Source organism: Glycine max, chromosome 3 (genome assembly GCF_000004515.6).
Source record: "Glycine max cultivar Williams 82 chromosome 3, Glycine_max_v4.0, whole genome shotgun sequence".
Lineage (NCBI taxonomy): Eukaryota > Viridiplantae > Streptophyta > Magnoliopsida > Fabales > Fabaceae > Glycine > Glycine max.
Genome location: NC_016090.4, coordinates 6699119 through 6720619, shown reverse-complemented (window position 1 = coordinate 6720619; position 21501 = coordinate 6699119). Strand labels below are relative to the sequence as shown.

The 21501-nt window shown below is 30.0% G+C and overlaps 2 protein-coding genes across 2 annotated transcripts; one reads left to right on the top strand and one right to left on the bottom strand.

Moving 5' to 3' along the window:
• Positions 1–8: 8 nt before the first annotated feature.
• Positions 9–1817, top strand: LOC102663984 (uncharacterized). The gene is made up of 2 exons (XM_041014488.1): positions 9–523; positions 658–1817. Exon 2 carries the CDS (start codon positions 744–746, stop codon positions 1539–1541), a length of 798 nt encoding a protein of 265 aa, XP_040870422.1. The 5' UTR covers positions 9–523; positions 658–743; the 3' UTR covers positions 1542–1817.
• Positions 1818–9587: 7770 nt separating this feature from the next.
• On the bottom strand, positions 9588–12058 carry LOC100792854 (probable L-type lectin-domain containing receptor kinase VI.1). Its single transcript, XM_003522003.5, has one exon. The coding sequence runs from the start codon at positions 11976–11978 to the stop codon at positions 9945–9947; it is 2034 nt and encodes a 677-aa protein (XP_003522051.2). The 5' UTR covers positions 11979–12058; the 3' UTR covers positions 9588–9944.
• Positions 12059–21501: the final 9443 nt, after the last annotated feature.

The following is a 21501-nucleotide window of genomic DNA, read 5'->3' as shown; positions in this document are numbered from 1 at the left end:
CTATTGTTATTGTGGGTATTTTATTTTTTGTTTTAAAACTTAACATCACCTTGTAAATCGTTATTGATCATGTAAAACCCAAGAGTCTATTGAGAGACACACACCTAAACTCTGATTGGATATTTTTTTCCATAAATATTTATAGAAGAAAAAAAAAGCTAAAATGAATCGAGTTTTTATTTTTTACAAGTTAAAATCAACATATGTATCATTTTGTGTAAGAAATTTAATTTATTTTATCTTCTTATTTTCTTCTCTTACAAGTATTTATGAAAAAGTCTATCTAAATGTAGCACCATTACCTGATTTTAAACCTTTGTCCTTTTTCCTTTTATACTGCATCCGCAATTTTAACCTGTTTTATCAGTCTTTTGTGTTCTCATTTTGAATAAGGAGATTTTTTTGTTGTTGGGGGTGCTGTGCATGTAACATTAAAATGGCCTGTGAGTTCAGGTTCCTTGCTTCTGTGTAGTCTTCCCACGTGGAAGGAGAGCTTTTCAACGAACCTGTGACCCACTAAAAAGTAAGACCTTAGTTTTAATGGTTTTCACGAGATACCCATATTTCCAACTGCTGTTATTTATTCCACCCACCAAACTAATGTGATGTCCTTTCTAATTCCAAAAATTTGAACCTTCTGTCAAAATATCATCTCAGATACTCAATTTAGTTATTGAAGCTTCCGTATATGGAAGCCAAGGAAACAGAAGAAGAATAAGGAGGTGGAGCTTGTTTTGGAAACCATGGATAGGAAACGTCCTAGAAAGTTAAACTTGAATGCACCCCTATTGTCAACGAGGCGTCTCGGTAGTCCAAATGTTGCAGATACTTCTTGCTCATCATATTCAGTTGGTCCAATCCAAAATACAAGTGAAAGGGTTCCATTTTCTTGGGAGAAAGCACCTGGCAAGCCAAAAGAAACTGAGAGAAGTGATAACACACAAGATGGCAACACACCTCGCCTAAGACTACCACCCGGCCATTGGCTTCCTCCGAAAGAAGCAGCTCAAGAAGATGTTGATCGTGGTGACGATGCATTTCATGATCAGGGAGATGGTAGTTGTGACAACAATGATGACTTTTTCTCTGATGCTATGGATGTTTTCTCTCTATCAGAGGCGTTAGATTATGTCCAAAAGAAGTCAGAGAATGCTCATAGTAACACCAATGATGGATTGAGGTTAAAGCTTGCAGAGTCTAATGGATACCAATCTCCTACTTACATGATCAATCGCTTTCTTCCCGATGCCACTGCTTTGGCTGCATCATCTGCTTTGCATTTTTCTACTAACTTTGAAGAGAAAGGTTGTGATACATGTAACTATCAAGAGTGTTATACAAGGCATTCATATGCTTCTTCTCCAAAGGGTTGTGGCTTGGAACTTCTCTTCCCGTGGCGTATGAAGCATAAACTTTGTTCTATGAAGAGCCCTGTGTTGCCATGTTCTACTAATCTGCATAAGCATCAGCGCAACTCCAAACAGAAGAAACGCCGTTCATCAACAACCTACATTCCTTGTACAAACTTGAAAGATATTTGATGGGTGAGAAATGCTAGAAACATACTCTTGTCACTCTATTTTAAACATAGTCTCTCTCATTGGTTGAAATTTATTGAAAATGAGAAAATTTTATGGGTCTCACTTGATATTTAATGATTCTTTCTCTTTAATTTTGTAATTTTTAATACATTTTAACCAATTAGAAAGAGTGTTTTAAAGGAGTGTGTTGCTATAGCACTTCTTTGATGGGTAGAGCTAGTTCTTTGATTTGTTAATTGGTACTTCATACAAAATCTTTATTTTGTGTATATAATATACATTATGTGTTATGTTACCTACTTTAAAAATGTGCATTTGTTGTCTGCCAATTCTTAATCAGTTTATTAGTAGAGTGTGACTAAAAGATCGACTCAATGTGATAGTAGTTGCCTTTCTTGAAAACCAGTAACTTGTTCAGGTTGAATTCATTTCACATCATGTCATTATTTAGGAGTGGATAAAGGGTATACAATTAACTGATTGATAGTTTTGGGCAAAAAGAAAATCAGTTTATTATCTAGATTAGTAGTCATTCATAATTTAAAACAAAAGCCGCCAACTGATAAAACTTCGATTCATTTCAAAGCTTTTGACTATAAGGGGTGACATTACCTGATTTGTGGTTTGTAAATCAACTTACTCCATTTATAGTATTAAGTGTTTTGAAAATTAAATAAATTTATAAAATATAAACTGAATGAAAAATATTTGAAATTATCAAGTAGTATACACAACTAATTTATATAAACAATGTATTAAAGGGTAAAAATCAATTAATAATGATAAGTTTAAATCAAGTACGAATGCAAATTTTGGGGGTTTTAAATAACCAAAAACTGTATTTTAGATCGCAATAAATCGCACTTTTTTGTAGTGATTCCACATCAGCATGGTCATTGATGGAGATAGTGGAGAGGGACAGTAGTTACAAATTTCATATAAAAGGAAAATTTCATCGATTTAAAAATGCAGGGGCCAAGAGGTTGACCGAAAATATGTTAGACTCAAAACACTTGTTTCCGCAATTGTTTTCATACAAATAGGAAAGTTTATGTAACTTAGATTTCTATATGATTATGTGTGTCATGATAAATAACACATTTTTTTAAGTGTTTTTGTACAAATAATGGAATTTGTAATTTTAATTTTTCTATAATCATAAATAACTCAACTCATGCACACTCTTAAGTGATATCTTGTAACACTTTGTTCTGGCTATGGGCATCTTTGGTACCTTCCGGTTTATATATATATATATATATATATATATATATATATATATATATATATATATATACTTATTTTTGCCAATAAAAAAAATTCTCTATGATCATGTATGTGTGTGTAGATATGAACTATATTTTATCACAAATAACTAGACTCATGCACACTCCGAAGGGGTGCAAAGGGAGACCATATCTGTAGATATGTTGTAACATGTTGGTGGAGCTCATGTCTCCTTACAAAGTCAATGAATTAATCGTTCACCACCGCCAAAAAAATAATCATGTATTCATCTTTGAATTTCTTTGATTTGGCTTTCTAGGTTTTGTTTGGGATGATTGATACTTTTCAGTTCTTTTTTAAGTGAAATTTCGAAACAAAGACGTGTTAGACTAAAATGAGACTAAGTTGATTTTTTTACTTCTTTTTAAAATAGCTTTTTTTTTTTTTTTTATGTCATTTGAAAAGCAATAAAAATAGAATTGTTGATTCTTGTTTCTGTTTTTACCCTAGCACTTTTCCTTCACGTTACTCTCCCTCTCGTATTCTTCTCTCTCTCTCTTTTATTGTTTTTTGTTTCGTTACTTTCATACCATCTTCCCCCACTTTATCTTTTCGTTTCTTTTATGTTTTCTCTTTTTCCCCTTCGTTGGTTTGTGTTTTCTTGAAGTTTCTATTCGTCCACCAATGCGCAGAGTTCACCTATCTCCATGGTGGACTCTAACAAGAATTTGTGAAGAGCATAGATGACAAAATAGTGCAACTCTTGGCACCGACGATGCAGACGGTGGATGAGGGTGGCAGTGGCATTAACGTGAAGTGCAGGAACATATAAACAAGTGTTGTATAAATTCAAAAACATATTAAGTAAATTTCATGCCTAATGATACATCCAAAATTAAGATAAATTATAAGACTGAATTGGAAGTGCATTCAGATACTTTTATACAACAATCTAAATCACATGCTAAACTTATTTAGGGATCAATTAACAAGTAACTCATGCACTACTAGAAAATAGGCTTTTAACATTGATTGTTTTTTACTTTCAACATTGATTAAAAAATCAATGTTGAAATCGCTGATGTTAATTTTATCAATGTTAACATCGGTTTTAAAAAAATCGATGTTAATATACACTACATGACATCGGTTATTACGAAAACCGATGTAATATAGTAAGCAATATAAAAAAAACAAAAACTACAAAAACAACTTCAGTTTTGATCAAAATCGATATTATAAGTTGCATAACAACATTAATTCTTAAAAAAATGATATTGAATTGTGTATTCTGAAAATTTATGATTTGTAAAGTACATAACACCATATGGTTTGTCAAACCTTTATGATTTGAGGGATCACCTTCAAAAAGGACCTTGTTAGGTCCAATTGTTATAATTTGAGGAAAAATTGAACCATGTTATGTGTGTGTTGTTGGCAATCTAAATATGTTGAGCATTCCGAAAGAATATTTGAAGCAATTGGGACATTCTTATCAATTGAATCAATGACTTAACAGCTAGCCGATCGAAGTCAACTAAAGATTTCAACTAAGAAATTATTTAATGGCACCTTCCGAAGAGGATTAAGATAAATTGGTGTCAACCTACATGCAATTTGGCTAATTTAAGTGTGAGCTGAACGTAGATAAGACCAATTTTTCAATATTAGTTAATATGAATGTTAACATGTGGATAACATCAATTTGACAAGTTGCATGGTGTAATATTCGTGTTTATTGGCATCATCTAAAAATTAGTTAAATTAAGTTAGATTTAATTTTTTTAAAAATAAGAGAATATTTTTCACGATTTTCTTAAGTTTTAATTATTTTATCCTTATGCTGATTCTATTATTATTAAAAATTATATTTTCTTGAATTTCTATATCTAAAATTATACAATTTTTTTTTACTGCAAACATTATACAATTGATTTGCGTCAAATTAGTTATATCATTAAATTTGTGAGATCATTTTGTCACTAATGCTTAAAATTTGATCATAAGTTTTATTATTCAATGACTAATTCGACATCAAGTTATAAGAATCAATTTGTTACATTATCTTCAGGATTAATTTATCACACATTTTATACATTCAAGGATTAAATTAATTTTTTTTATCTTTTAGGACTAATTTATTAGCACCTTACACTTTCAAAGAAGATTTTCACTATTTATTCTTTTTTAAAATTTAAATTATTATGCAAATAGGTTTTATCTCTTAACTTTATTTTTTTTATTATAAAATAAATAGCAAATTTTTTTTAAGAAATCCTATCTCAATATATATTTGATCAAAACTTAGTTATTATATGGTCAGTTTTTGTCTCCAAACTTTTTATAATTGTAAAATTAATATTACTTATATATTTTTTAAGAAATTTTATCTAAATATTGTATTTCATTAAATTTTAGTTAATATATAATGAGTTTTTTTTTCTTTGTTAATACCTAATTGTTAAACTTTATTTTTTTTCAATTAAAGGAGTCCATGTTTTCAAATCTCATATAATTAAGTATCATTTGATTGATTAAATATTGTTACAATTCCCAAATCATGAAACACACAATAACAATAAAAAAAATTAATGATATATAGTTGATAAAAAAAATTAATGATGTATAGTTATTAATAAGATTGTGATAATATATTATGTGTTTTAATAGACTATTAGTGTATTGAAACATCAACTTATAGATATTTCATACGAAAAATAATGATACATAGTTGTTAATTGTATTTATTTGGAAAAAAAATGATTGTGTTTTTTTTTATTGACCCCCTTTCTTCTGAGTTGGGGTGGGTCGGTGCATTAACCCATCTTGAAAACAAAAAGCAGCTCGAGTCTCTTGTTTGTTTTAGGGAATTGCTAGGGACACCTAGCAAGATTGCTGGTGCACGCCGCAATTTTTTAGAATTCCCAAAATACCCCTTAACGTTTCCGCGGAAAAACCTTCTTCCGCAATTAATGTTACAACTGTGGAAGAATTCCACAGTTGTAACATTAACTGCAGAAGAACCTTCTTCCGTGTCATCTCGCGGAAGAACTTCTTCGGCAGGAAGCCAAGGAAGAACCTTCTTCCGTGAGTTAATTTATTTTTTTGGTTTTTAAATTTTTGGATTATTTTGTATTTGCCTATGTTATTTTGTATTTTGTATTTTATTATTACAAAATTTAGTGCACATTTAATTCGGGTTATTATTACAAAATAAAAAATATTTATTTAATATATATTAAATTTTGTAATAGTAAAAATTTTGTGATAGTAAATATTTTTTATTTTTAAAAAAATATACGGATTAAATATGTTTTATTTAATCTGGGTTACTATTACAAAAACTTAATGTATACTTAATTTGGATTACTATTACAAAATTTAATGCATTAAATATTTTTGTAATAGTAAGCCGAATTAATGCATTAAATATTTTTTATTTAATTCGGGTTACTATTATAAATTTTAATGCATGAAATATTTTTGTAATAGTAATCATAATTAAATATGCATTAAATATTTTTTTTTATTTAATTCGGGTTATTATTACAAAATAAAAAATATTTATTTAATATATATTAAATTTGTAATAGTAAAAAAATTTGTGATAGTTAATATTTTTTATTTTTAAAAAATATACAAATTAAACAATATATAGGTTATTAGCACATCGGGATAATGAGTCAATGATGTTATAAAATAAATAATGTTATTATACATATCACTACAATTTCTAATGCATATTTAATGCGCATGTAAATTTAAATAATAAATTTTATGATAATTAAATTTGATATAAATCATACGAATTATTTAATTTGTATGTATTTTTTTTAAAATAAAAAATATTTACTATCACAAATTTTTTACTATTACAAAATTTAATATATATTAAATAAATATTTTTTATTTTATAATAGTAATCCAAATTAAATATGCATTAAATTTTGTAATAGTAACTCGAATTAAATAAAAAATATTTAATGCATATTTAATTCGGGTTACTATTACAAAAATATTTAATGCATTAAATTTTGTAATAGTAACCCGAATTAAATAAAATATATTTAATGCATTAATTCGGGTTACGTTTACAAAAATATTTAATACATTAAATTTTGTAATAGTAATCCAAATTAAATATACATTAAATTTTATAATGATAACCCAAATTAAATAAAAAATATTTAATTCATATATTTTTTTAAAAATAAAAATTATTTATTATCATAATTTTTTTACTATTACAAAATTTAATATATATTAAATAAATATTTTTTATTTTGTAATTATAACCTAAATTAAATATGCATTAAATTTTGTAATAGTAAAATACAAAATACAAAATAATCCAAAAATTTAAAAATCAAAAAAGCAAATTAACTCACGGGAGAAGGTTCTTCCGCCATTGAAAATAACCTCCTTCCGTGCGATCTCACGGAAGAACCTTCTTCCGTGTTATCTGGCGAAAGAAGTTCTTCCGCAGGAATCCACGGAAGAAGGTTCTTCCGCTATTGTTATTTTCAACTGCGAAAGAATCTTCTTTCGTGGTTTTCTGCGAAAGAAGTTCTTCCGCAAGATGACACGTAAGAAAGTTCTTTCGTAGTTCAAAATTGTGGTTTTTAAGCAAGGACAGTTTTGTCCTATCACATAATTGCTGGGTGCTAGGTGCACATAGCAACTCCCTTTGTTTTAATGTTTTCTTTCTGTCTTTCATGCGTCTCTCACGCTTGGTTTCCTTCTTCCTACTTGTGAGCGTGCAGGCATGATGGTTGGTAATGAAAGTAACCAAAATCACCATGAAAAGACTCCGAGACAACACTAAATGAATTGGTAATAATATTTAAACACCCCAACCATAAAAATATCTCTGTAACACTTTTTATTTTTCTTTATTTAATTATCTTTTCTTTTTGCGTCATATCACTTTATATATATATATATTATTAATTTCTTTCTTCTATTTCATTTTCATCCAACTGTCTCTTCTATTCACATCACATCACTTATATGTATTAGCATTGAGATGCCTAATTTTTATTGGGCATTAATAAATACACACAGTTAGAAGCTTGCAAATTGTTGAGTCTTGTTGCTTCTACGCTGAGAAGATATCTACACAAGTTTGAACAGATCCACGTACGCCAAAAATAATTATATAGAAAGAGAAAAAATATAATTTAAAAAAAAATAGATGTAAGGAATGTTTGACCGGAAAAGAAAAGAGGAATAAAGATAAACGAAGAGTGCCAACGAAATGTCTAAAATATTGAAATATTTAAGTCTCGCTACTCAAATAAAAAAATTTCAACACCTTTAACTGCTACAACCACGAAATTTAAGAATTATTTTTGCAGTCATAAAATAAAATAGAAATTTAACAGAAAATTCTTTGCTTGAAAATTATTAATAAGAATTGATTTGGCGTATGGAGCTAATTTTAGTTAGTTCCTATTAAATCAAAGAAACTTGAATGACTTTAGTGTGGTTTTTTAATGATTTCAAACGGAGTCTTGTAACTTTTTCATGATTAATTATTAGGTAAAATTATACTTTTTAATTCCAATTTTAATTTATAAATTAAGTCTTTTATTTTATAAAAAATTACAATGTTAGTCTCCGACGTCATTGACCATTAAGTACAATGGCATTGACTCTACGTGTCAACATCTCTGAGAGGTTTTTTACTCTGGTAAAAAAGATTAGGCTGAAAAAAAAAACCAGTTAATTATTCCCAAAAATAAAATTTAGGCTGATAGGAATGTTGGGTACTGGCTTGAACTTCGGGCGCGCTCGCGGCGACTGCGAGGATCGATTCTATTCTCCGGCGAAGGCTCGCCGAGCGCTTCACACCATGGAGAATGACAAGCTTCGTAGGGTCCACAGTGATGTCACCGCGTCTCGCTCCGTCGGAGACAAATCGGGTCGGGTCGGATGAGGCAAATAAGAGCGGCGTGGTTCCTTCGTGTGAATCGGTGGCGAACCGGTTGAGTAATCTGGAGCGGTTCTTGCAGGTCATCACGCCCTCCGTGCATGCTTTGTATCTGCCTAAGGTTTGCTTTTGAGTCACTGGAACTGGAACAAGTGTTTTGAAAAAAAAAAAAAAAGGTTTTATTTAAACTGGGTTATTGGTGAAATCGTGTTTCATTTATTAGAATTGGTTTGATGGGAATTTGATTTAAAGTTCACGTCTTTGTTTGTGAGTTGTAACGAAAGCATTCAATGGGAGGAAGGTTTAACATTTATGGATGTATTTAAGTACAAAAGAGGGACCATGCAAGGGGGGGTTGGTGTGGATTAAAAGAAACAAATGCAGCAAAGTTCGTGCAGAAAAAGAAAAAAGATTAATGACATTCTTGTGAATTTCTCATTTTTTATGTGTTTATGTGTGGAAATGTTAAGTGTGAAAGTTTTTTTTTATCTTGAAGAGCGTCGAGAAGAGGACTCAGGGCGTGTGAGGCTGAGTTTCAGCCTAATGGAAGCGCGATGGAGGCAGTTAAGCGTGAAAGTTTTTTTTTTCAGCCTAATTTGTTCTTTTACCACAAATCAGTAAAAATACACAAGCTTATCAGACGTTGCCGTTGATACGTAACAGTCAACATCAACACTCTACGTCCATCTGACATCAACTTTATATGGAAAACCAAATTTGTAAATTAAATTATCAAGACATCAAATATAAAATTGAAGATAAAATAAGAAACCAAAAATACAATTTTCTTTAATTATTTTGCTTGTGCTTGTCACAAGCCTAGCCACGCAAAATTTCCAAGACCCAATATGGATGCTCTTTTTGTCCACGTACAGCCATATAAGAATTTGAGCAAAATATAACTCATGCAAAGGGTTTACATTTACTCCTTATTCTTAAGGAAACTTTCTTACATAAAATAATTTTACACAATTATTCAATCATAAATTATTATATATGATAAATTTGTTAACTTTATAATAATTATTGTAAAAATTATATAAATAATTTATAATTAAACAATAATATAAAATTATTTTACCATGATGCATAATTATTAAACTCTTAAAAAAATTATTAATTCTTACAAAATAGAGGTAACAAGTCCCACATAGTTATGAAGTAAAACTCTACTACTCTAGTAGGTACAAACAAGTAAGGGAATATAGTCTAAAGAAAGAACAAATTAGAAGAACATTCTTCTGCTATCTACCGGTTTTTATTGGCAGTGTACTTCTGCTGCCAATGGAAGATAAACTGTATGAAGATGCAATCTTTCCCGTAGACATGGCTTCTAAGAAACTTAAGCTATTTGTGCTGCTTTGAGAATCATAGTATCTCCAATCAGAGATATCAGGAAGAGAGTCATCAAAGTTTAGGTACCTAGCCACTTGTTTCATAGAAGGTCTATACTCAGCTTTGTATTGTGAACACAAGAGACCCAATTTCAGCACCAACTCCATTTCCTCCTCATCATAAGCAGAACCTAGCTTAGGATCAACCACTTCAAGAATCTGACCCAGTTGGCAATTCTCAAGAACCCAATCCACCAACAAAAACTGGCCTGAAGAGCCAACAGGTCTTGTGCCAGCAACCACTTCAAGAAGTAGGACCCCAAATGCATACACATCAGAGCTTGCAGAGGCTTTTCCTGTTCTAGTTAACTCTGGTGCAATATACCCAATGGTGCCAACAACACTTGTTGTGTGTGACACTTGATCATGGCTATAAAGCCTAGCTAGTCCAAAATCACCCAAACGAGCATTGAACTCGCCATCTATTAGAATATTGCTTGATTTCACATCTCTATGGATCACAACTTGCTCCCACTCTTCATGAAGATACAACAACCCTGCAGCTACACCTTTGATGATATTGAATCTCTGATCCCAATCCAAAGCAATGTTATCGTTGAATAGGAGAGAGTCAAGACTACCATTTGGAATGTAGTCATAAATTAGGATTAGATCATTCTTGTGCTTGCACCACCCTTGAAGGTTGACCAAATTCTTGTGCCTCAATCTTCCTAAGCTTTCAATCTCAGCTGCAAATTCCCTCATCCCTTGCATTGGACTTCTCATGATTCTTTTGACAGCAACTTCAGTTCCTGTGCTAGGTAAAACACCTTTGTACACAGCACCAAAGCCTCCAACTCCAATTAGCTGGCTCTCTATGAAACCCTTTGTTGCTATGTGAAGATCTCTATATCTGAACCTATGAGGACAATCAAGCTCCCAGTCCTCAAGGGTTTCAAATATCATGTATCTCTTGTAGCGTGTCACAATAAACAACAGGCACAACAAGGTAAATGTCAAAGCAGACAACATGGCAACTGCAACCTTGACCCAAGGAAAAGATGATGCATCTTTCTCCTTTGGTGGTGGCTTTGGAAGGAGTGAAAAATTTAGTGGAGGGGCAATTCCCCCATTCACTGAAACACTCCACCCAAGAATATAATGAGAGCTTGCTTTCCTCTTACCTGTTGATGCAGAGAAACCAAAAAACATGGTTTCCTTCATAACAAACTTGATGTCATGAATGGCCTGGGATATAAGTGGCTTGCTTGGTTTTGATACCTTTAAAGGGGCTATTGTGACATTCAAGATTTCTGTTTCACCATCATATTCAATCCAAGCACAAACAGCATCTTCCTTCTCCATGCTGAACTCTTCCTTTTTTGCATCCATGCCTTCTTCAAAGTATGCTGCAGGCTCAGCTATCTTTGATTGCATGCCATTTATGTTTACCCCAACATGGTTTCCTACAGTGTCAGTGTTATCTTTGTAGCCATTCACTGTGTCAAATTCAACCACCAAGATATGATTTGAGGTGTTCATATCATTGGAGTTGTTGAAAAGACCAAGAAAATGGCCACCTTCAGCCTCTGGGAATTGTGTTGTGGGAGCTATGGTGAAGGCAAGACCAAAGCCACCAAGGCCAGAGTTTGGTGACACAATTGAGAAAACAAAGCATGTACTAAAGGAGGAAAATTTTGTTTGGGGCACTGAAGAATTTGTTTTCTCTAATATTTTGATGGGTTTGTTATAAAATGCATGGCCAACAATGTTGTTTTCTCTTTTGGTGAGCTGAAGTATACCTTGGGGTGTGACATTTGAATCCCCTTCACGGGTGAGATTTCTTTCACTATTATGGAAGCCATGGAATTGGAAGGAAAAAGCAGTGCAAGTAACAAGGAGAATGAGAAAGATGAGGAGACCAAAGAGATTTTTTGGAGCCATTGGCACACTAGGAAGAATTATGATATGCTAAAACATATACTTATAGGTTCAAAGGAAGTGGACAATTGTGCGAAGACCTGAAAGGGTCAAAGTAAAAAAGACGTAATGAAAAGTATGTATAAGGACCAAATAACGTGTTAGTCGGTGTATCATTGAACAAGTAAAGACATTATTAGTATCTTTTGTGGTGTGGGATCAAAGTTGTTGAGTGCAAAATGGGAGAGTTTAGTGACCGTGAGATGGAGATATTGTATGTATTGAATTTTCTATGCCATAAATTTCCATGAGAAATTGTTGAAACTCTCTCTCAGAGAAGTCTTTGTTTGGGCACATATATGTGAGGCAGATGAGACCGCAAATGAAATCGGAATTTTCTGTTTCTTTTTGGTTGTTTGTGCAATAATGCATTGATGTTTGATAAGTACCCGAGTATAAAGAATCAGAAAAATATATGACTCAGGGCATAGATCAATGCATATGAGATTATTATAACTCAACTCAAATTCTATATATGTCAAGAGTTTTGTAGCCCATGTCTTAACAGAATTGTCTTTATGAAAAATACATATTATTATTAGAGTACAAAAGAAATAGAAAAATATAAAGAAAATTTCTTTAATTGTCAATTTATAATTATTTATTTTATTAAATATGTTTTTATTTCTTTAAATATGTATTTATTTCGATGAGTAATTTTTAGTCAATTAGGTATATATTTTTCATTACCAATATCAGTATCTGAATTTTAAAATTGTATACTTCTTTCTTCTTCAATTATTAATCAACAATCCCAAGAAGGCAAGAACTAATAATCACCAGGTAGACCTAGTGATAAGAAGTTTATAGTAATATATATATATAAGTCCAAAGTTCAAATTTCAGTGTGATCATTGAACATTAAAAAAAGGCAAGAAGTAATATTGATGACAAAAAATTAAATGAAGAACTAAAGAAAAGAATGATAGACACTAAAACTAAAAATACAAAATCTTAGTATTAGTAACTGTCAGTTTCCATAAATTTGTTAGTCAAAATTTCCCTCCCAAAATAACGATAATATTGACGAATTCAAATAAACATAATTAAAAAATAAGTTTGCAGCTAATTGTCACATATCATTCTTCTTTTTTTTAAAAATTGTTGAATTGCTAAATATGGTGAGAAAGTTTAATTTTATCGAAGACAACGACGTTCTATAGGCAGAGTTGATTGGAAATTCAAAGTTGGCATTATTATTATTAGACTTTATCAAGTTTCTGGTTACAAAAATCTTCTGCAAAATAAATACTATGGAAATGATACTCATAGATGGAAAGATAAAAAAATTAAGTTTTTAATATATATATATATATATATATATTACAATATATGATTTTACTGAGTTTCAACTTAGAATCTCATGTTGAAAAATATTTTCTTATAATTCAAAATTTTAAAATTAAAATATTTTTTTATCAATTATGAAAAAAAAAAACTAAGTTTTCAATATTTTTTTTTATAATATATGATTTTACTGAGGTTTGAACTTAGAATCTCATGTTGAAAAATATTTTCTTATAATTTAAAATTTAAAATTAAAATATTTTTTATTAATTAAATGAATTTACAGAACAAGTTCAAGTAATTAAAGATCAGCAACAGACAAAAAAATTGTTTTTCACAAAATCAGTTTTCAAAGATTTTGTGTCTAAAGGTGTGTTCGAAAGAAATCAAGTTAAAGATCCAAGAATAAAAAAAAAAAAATACTCAAATATCTTTGAGCCACATTCATATCCCCTTCAATGTTAGAAAGGTTCCACTAATGAAGAAGGAGGGTTTCACTAATGAAGAATGATTTCATCAATAAGTATTTTTCCTAGTCATTCCTTGCTTACAACAGCATTTTATGGGTCATATATGAAATACTCTCAATCTCACCTTGAGACTAAAAAACAAAATATTCTTTGATCACTACTAAATCATTTTTGGCTCTCTCAAACTAAAAGTTTGGAGGATTTACGAGTAAACCAACTCTCACAAAGAGATAAAAAAATTAGAGCAAATACAATAGAAACTTTGTTAAACAAAGAATAAAGCTATCAGAGCAATTGATCATCCAAAGAATATTTAAATGTTTGAGTAAAAAGCTTTTCAGCACTTTGTGATCTCTAATTAAGATTCAAAACTACTTCTCATTCAAAGCTTCTACTTGAATATATAGACTTCAATGGATATGACCGTTGTGGAATTTATAATGTCTTCCAATTTTTCAGTTTAATTACTGAGAGCTTGTTTTCTTGTACTACATGCCAATTCATGGTGGTGAGAGAAACAAACAAAAGTAAAGTCCTTTTTCTGAGCATTGTTTAACTTGTCTCCATTACTTTACGAAAAGGATTTTGTAGAAAATATGCTTGACTGTGCTTTTGTCTTTCCTTAAAAACACAATAGAAATTCAAATGATGAGATATATTTTAAAAAAAAGGTAAGAGAACACAAAGGACATATACTTTTCAAGCAAAATCATCCTGGGTCATAGCATAACACATATCCAATTTTGTTGGACGAAATAAACTCTAGTATAAGTATAAATTAGAGTGTAGGTTTCTTATATTCATTTGAACGATAAAAAGGTCTATCACTACGGATGCTAGTTTTCACAAAGACTTTGGATGCATGTTTCTTAATATCACGTTGATCACTAGACTTACCTTTAGAAAACATGTAGTTAAGTATAGTGTTACACTTTGGACAAATAAAGGATAAGAGCAAAAATTTGTGTCTAGGTTAAAAGATACTATAACATCTCGTTTTTCGTAAAATAAATAAAAAAATTATTTAAAAGTTAATAGAATTTTTAGAAATTAAATAAATGAGAGAAAATAATTTTTGATAATTAAAATAAGGGTATTATAGTATTAGAAAATAAATAGAGTAAAATGTTGTTTTAAAAAATAAATAGATGTTTTAATTGGTTATTTATTTAATAAAAGCGTAAAATAAAATTCATTTTTTATAAAATAATAAAATAAAGAAAAATAAAGTAAATAATAAACTCACAGGACCATAACTATAAATAGAGGTATATTAAGCCAATTTATACATTTACGGTATATTTCTACATTTTCTTTTCCTCCCAAATTCGTTCTCCATTATTTGTCTCCTAAAACCCTCTCTTTTCCTCGCATACACCCCAACCTATCCCAATAAAACTACTATCCTGAACTCTTGAATTGTTGGATCTTCTTAAAATTTGGACACTACCATTAGGACTCATTTTCGCACATTTGTATCATTGGGATTTGCAAAACAATGTCAGCAGAGAGAGAAATTCCCAATGCACAAAGACAGTGAAATTAAAGCTATAATCTCTTTCTTCTCTATAACGCTTGGAAACCCTAGCAGAACAACAAGAGAAAAAACATGAGGAATATAAGGAAACCGCTAGAGATGCCACTATCTCTGTCAGACTACACACGTAAACCCGCTTAGAGGTAAGAGATGAGTTTATCGCAATTGAGGTTATAATGAACATGTGTAGGGATCCTTAGAGGATCAAATTGAGATTTATTTTGGGATGTTTATTGTATTGTAATTATGCCTTTATTATTATAATCATGAGATTATTATGTTTGATGGGGCAATTGATGCCCTAATGCGAATTGGTTGATAAAATTTAATGCTCTTGGTGTTTTTGAACCTATGATTGTGATATGATTATGTGAAATTGTTTGAGGGGTTTTACTTCCCATGTTGTGAGAAGTATTTTTGTATAATTCATTTGTGTTTTGGACAACTAGATTAGCGTGAGAATTAGATTGTTGGAAACATTCTTTGTTTATGTTTTGGTCTTATAAGCTTATTACGTGTTGATATTATAACACATACATGTATAGAATGTTAAAATAAATTAGGAATTAATAGTTCAAATAATAAATTAAATTGAAGGAAATTAATATATTAAGATTCAACGATAAATACTTTTAATGCATTTTTAGTTTAATTATTTATTAACTCTTTTAAATTGAAAATAATATAGTTTAATTTAATATATACACATTTTGTGTCATGTAAATATTAATATTGTGTGATGTGTATATGATTCATGAGGTGTGATAACATGTTGCGTTAAGATTATAACATTGTGATTGAGATTGAGTGTATGTGATAAATTGAGTATGTTTTGAATTGTAAGATATATGTGTATTGAGATTTTATATGCATTGAGTTGTGAGTTATGAATCGTACAATCACACGATTGGAAGACCCTTTAAGGATGATGAGTTAATACACGACGAGTATTATGATGAGATCCACTGTGAAAACTTGACGAGTTGAATCAATTTGAGGAGCGATGAGCTAAAAATATTTTGAGAACAATTGGAGTCGTGTGTTTTTTATAGTTCATAGATAGAATCTATGTGTTAAAATGTTTTTTGGGTTGGACCTAAATCACGAGGGAGAGGCTATGACAAATTCTTCAGAGTCTAGGCCTTGAAGGTAAATATATTCGGTTTGAGTGCTCCTTTAAGCTTGTACCGATCCCACATGGTTGGAGTTCTCGCAAAACAGTGTGACCTTGACAGGTCTCCTTATGATTTTACGTAGTGAGAGTGACCTAACTTACTAGTTTCTAGTCTGTCTTGTCATGTACTCCTAGACGTCCGAAGAAATTTTTCATTGACATGATACCACATTGCATAATGATTGAGTCTTAATGTATCTGTTGCATAATGCTTATGTAATGATCATTATGACTTGTTACGTGATGGTGGGTAGTGAATTGTGTGAGCGTGAGATGTTGTGTTATACTTGATATGTGTTTTTCTAAACACGTGATTAATGTGAATGTGTGAAATGTGATTAAATCCTTAGGACAAGTGATGTTACACAATGAGTGATAAAATGATGTAAATTGTGCTAAGTTTAGTTTGTTATACTTATGTTATATATATGTGATGTCATATGTCTTTACCTATTTAGGAATGTGATAACTCATTCCCTGTGTGATTAACACGAATGTGAACTTTTTACCCATGTGAACTCCTTTATGTTTATTGAATAAAATCATTTTATGTAATTCCGTATTTCCATATATTTTATTATATAAGTATGTATATCGGAGTAGAGGGTGTCACAGATACAATATGCCTTGTAATGCTTCATAAACCTTAGAAACTGAGTTATGAGTTTAACTCAATCCTACAAAAATAACTTCTAAGGTGAGGGTTATCCCCCACTTATATCCATTATTTTGGTCTCATCACTAGTCAATGTGAGCTTTTCAAACTGGACTTCTCAAGTGTGAAATTTACAAGACTGAGCATATGTGGGTGGTCCAATAATGGCCCAATAGACCCAACAAATCTCACTAAGATAGACTCTTATACCATCTTAGAAAGTGACATGTGTTATGAACCTCACTTAATCCTATAAAACTAGCTTGTAAAGTGGGAATTGTCTCCTACTTATATACACTATTTTGGCCTACTCACTAGTTGATGTAAGATTTTCAACAAACCTATTTAGTCCATCAAATTTTTAATGTTTGTCATCATCAAAATTGTGAGATTACATAAATTAATTTTTGTTATCCATGTCTTTAGTTTTAGGATATATGACAGGTATTTTATCATGTGCATATGACATAAATTATATGTTTATTTTATATGACTAAACTTTATAATAAATAGATTTTTTAATTTATAAATTATATTATTATTAAAATTTGTAATAAACAATTTTTTGAACATATAGGTTATATTTTAGATTTATAATAAATATAAATAAAAGATAAGGATCCAATTGAAAAAAATAGTTTAAATTTCTAATTTAAAACCGATGTAAATGAAAATGTCGTGGCATAATTGTAAATAATGTGACTTCGTTAACATCGATTTTTCAGAAACCAATGTCAACGTGGCTTCTTTAACATCGGTTTTTATAAAAACTGATGTTAACCAACTCACATTAACATCGTTTTTTGGAAAAAAACCGACGTTGTATTATCCTCTTTATAATATTTTTTGTGCTTTTGGCATCTCACTCGTCTCCTTCACGACTCTTCGTCTCCTTCATGAATCGTCTCCCTTAAACCCGTTGTCACTCTCACTTTTGTGGCGTTGAAACCACTGTCCTCAGTGTCGCTCACGGTCTCACTCTCGCTCTCGATCATCTAGATTTCAGTGTCACTTTCGCTCTTGGTCTCACTCTCACAATGTTGAAACTAGTGTCGGCACTATCACTCTCGCTCATGGTCTAAGTGTCACCCTCACTCTCGCTCTCATGGTATGTTTTTTCTCAAAGCTTTGTGGATTGTGAGTATCTTCCTCCTTTTGCACTGTAGGAGAAACTTTTCAATTTTCTTTAGTTTGTGATTATGGTTGTGCTGATTGTTGAACCTAATTAGTAGTAGGTGGTCATGGTTGAACAATGTTGTAACCACCCTAGCATTGTCACTACCACTACTACTACCAATGGTGATTAGTAGTAGTAATATCTGTCTTTGATTTTTTCCGCTAGCTATCGTGACAACTTGTTTTGTTTGGTAAATGATAAAGATTTGGGAGTTAAAGAGATTGATTAATGATTGTTTGTATAGATATATTGATGTACTTCCTTTGATATTTTTCTTTGATATTTGGCCTCTTTTTGTCCTTCCTCAACATGTTTCTTATGTAAGACAATTATTTTCTACTATTTGACAATTTTTTGGTACCTGTATCATTGGGCTTTGAAGCTTTTTACTTCTAAATGTTCAATTAGATTGATGGGTTTTGTGGGATATTAAGGATTAGAAACAATTGATGGGAAAGTATTGTTTATTTTTAGCTTTTACAACAGTAGTTAGTTAAGAAAGCTATTGAAAATTTGCATTAGAGAAGCCTTTATTAGTTTGGAAGTTACATGTATAAGAATTTTTGTATCAATTACTTTTTCTTTGAGAGAATTCTTTTTATTCCAGTGTCTATGCTAACAAACTCATATTGTTATGTCAAATCTATCATGTATTACATTCATATTGTTGTTTTGCAGATTTATTGGTATCATATTGTTATGTCAAATCTATCATATTATATTAGTTGCATGGAGTAAGCTCCTAGATAAGCATGGTGCATAGTCAATTTGTGCATGGATCAGTTAATGGATTTAGTTGGTTTGACAAAATCTACTTAATGTCATGTTTATATTGTAAATGTAGTTTAGAAACGATGAATGAAGATCAACAAAACTTGAAGGAAATAACTAACATAATGATGAAGATTAATAAAAAAAATAGAGGAAATATTTAACATCATTCATATTATGGATTAGGTTATAAATTTAAAGACTATTTTCAAATAAACATGACATGATATAACACATTTGCTTATATTACTTTATTTGTTAAATGTAGCCTTATGGTGAAGTCAGTAGGTCATTTGTTGAAAGATGGAAGGATGAACAAGAGCATACTTGGCATCTGCTAGACTCTAATGGCAACATACACTCTGTTACATACAACCAAGATCTGGTGAACCCAACTCTACTAGATAGCTGGATGGACGTAACTCAAAAATTTCTATAGACTCACTGGAAATCGTCAAGTGACCTTAATCCACTTTGAAAAGAGTCTTTTCCTCCTCACCATCTTCAAAAGCAAGTTTGAACCAAAGCTTACCTAAATGGCACTCTTTGTACCACCAAGTTTCTAACTCAGTCACTTCTAAAGTCCCGATGAGTGCAAAGTGACTTGCAACCGTTTGGTGAGAAATTAAGCACTTTTTTACATGTCCAATTTTAAAATCATATACATATCTAATATGAATTTAATGTTAATTTTAGGATGTGCTGAGTACCATGTACTCATTTATGAAAACTACAAAAATTGGAAATGGATAGAGAAATTTTGCACAATCACAAAATTTGCAAGCTGGAACTTAAATTATATTTGAGTTTCTAGATGCAACTTCTAAATTTGTTTTATTTTAGATTTATTTGTAATTAAAGTACATTATACTATAGTATTATTGATCTATAAATTTTTGTTTATAGGTGTTAGTGGTATATATTTAGTGGGAATTGGAACATCTTGAACACATTTGTGAGATTTTTGTTTTTAAGTACTCTTGATACATGGTATATTTTGTTTAGAACTCTTAGTGATATATTAATTTGTGTAAATTTTTGTTTATAAGTCTTGGTGATATATTTTGTTTATAAATTTAACTTATTTTATGAGTTTTATACAAGTTGTCATATGAATAATTATAGGTTGGTAATTAAAAAAATATGATATTAAAAAATTAAAAAATAATGATTCTTTATTATAAAAAATGATGTTGTCATTGAAGGACAACATTGGTTTTGTATAAACTGATGTTGTCATTAAAATCCGATATTGTCATTTAATGACAACATCAATTTTTCTGAAAATCGATATTATCGATGTTGTTTTTGTGTAAAACAATATTGATTTTTAAACAATAGATGTTAACATTGAAACTATAATATCAGTAGTTTCAACATCGGTTAATAACCGATGTTAAAAGTCCTTAATAACCGATGTAAAAAATTTAATTTCTAATAATGATGGTTGAAGATGATATATATATATGGAAATAAACATAATTGGCCTTAATCTTGACAAATTTCTAAGAGTGATATTTGTGAGTTAATTTCCATGTATATATTATGAATCATTTAAAAATTATTTTTATAATTAATATGATTTTTAACATAATCATTATAAAAATAAAAAATCATTAAAGAGTGTAATGATGATACACCGATAATATAAAATAGTTTTATAACATCATGCAATTATAAATTATGGTTGATATGACTTTTAGATTGTTAGTACATAGTTTTTTTTTCTCATCATTAAATTCTTTATATTTTTTAATTTACATGATTTTCAAAAGAGAAATGAAAAATAATAATGAATGACATAATGTAATAAAGGAAAGAAGAATATAGAAAGATATTACACAAATACTTAGAGGCGAGGTTGCCCTATTTGAGTAATTTGCTTTGTGATCTTAAATTTTAATCTCAATACTAATAGGACTAGTTCGTATAAACTTATTTGTTAGACAAAGTAGTTTTTTAAAAAATATACAGCTTATTGATTTTTATTGTGCATTTACCTAAACTGTTTCTACTTTAAAAAATAATTTCCTACTTATTTTGATAAGTAAATCCTATATACTTATTAGATAACTCTTTTTCAAAAGATATTTATTTTAAAAAATACATACTTAGGAAAACTTAATACTATGTAAGAAAAGTATTTACTGTGGTGTGTGATATTATCATATACAATGCCTTTATCTATAATAAGAATTGATACATAATAAAAGAAACCTAATGAAGAGTAAATAAGAAAATTCCTAATTTTAGCTATACAATTAAAGCATATTTCACATCTTATAAGATAAATTATAATAATTTTTTTTCCAAAGATATCCTTAAATAAAATTATTCAGTCACAGCACTTTTAATAAAGTCTTAGTGACAGAAAAATATTCGGTCGCAAAATTGGTTGCTGGCCATGAATAAAAAT

Coding starts and splice junctions, on each gene's coding strand:
- LOC102663984 (XM_041014488.1), top strand. CDS start 744: ATGGATAGGAAACGTCCTAGAAAGTTAAACTTGAATGCACCCCTATTG.
- LOC100792854 (XM_003522003.5), bottom strand. CDS start 11,978: ATGGCTCCAAAAAATCTCTTTGGTCTCCTCATCTTTCTCATTCTCCTT.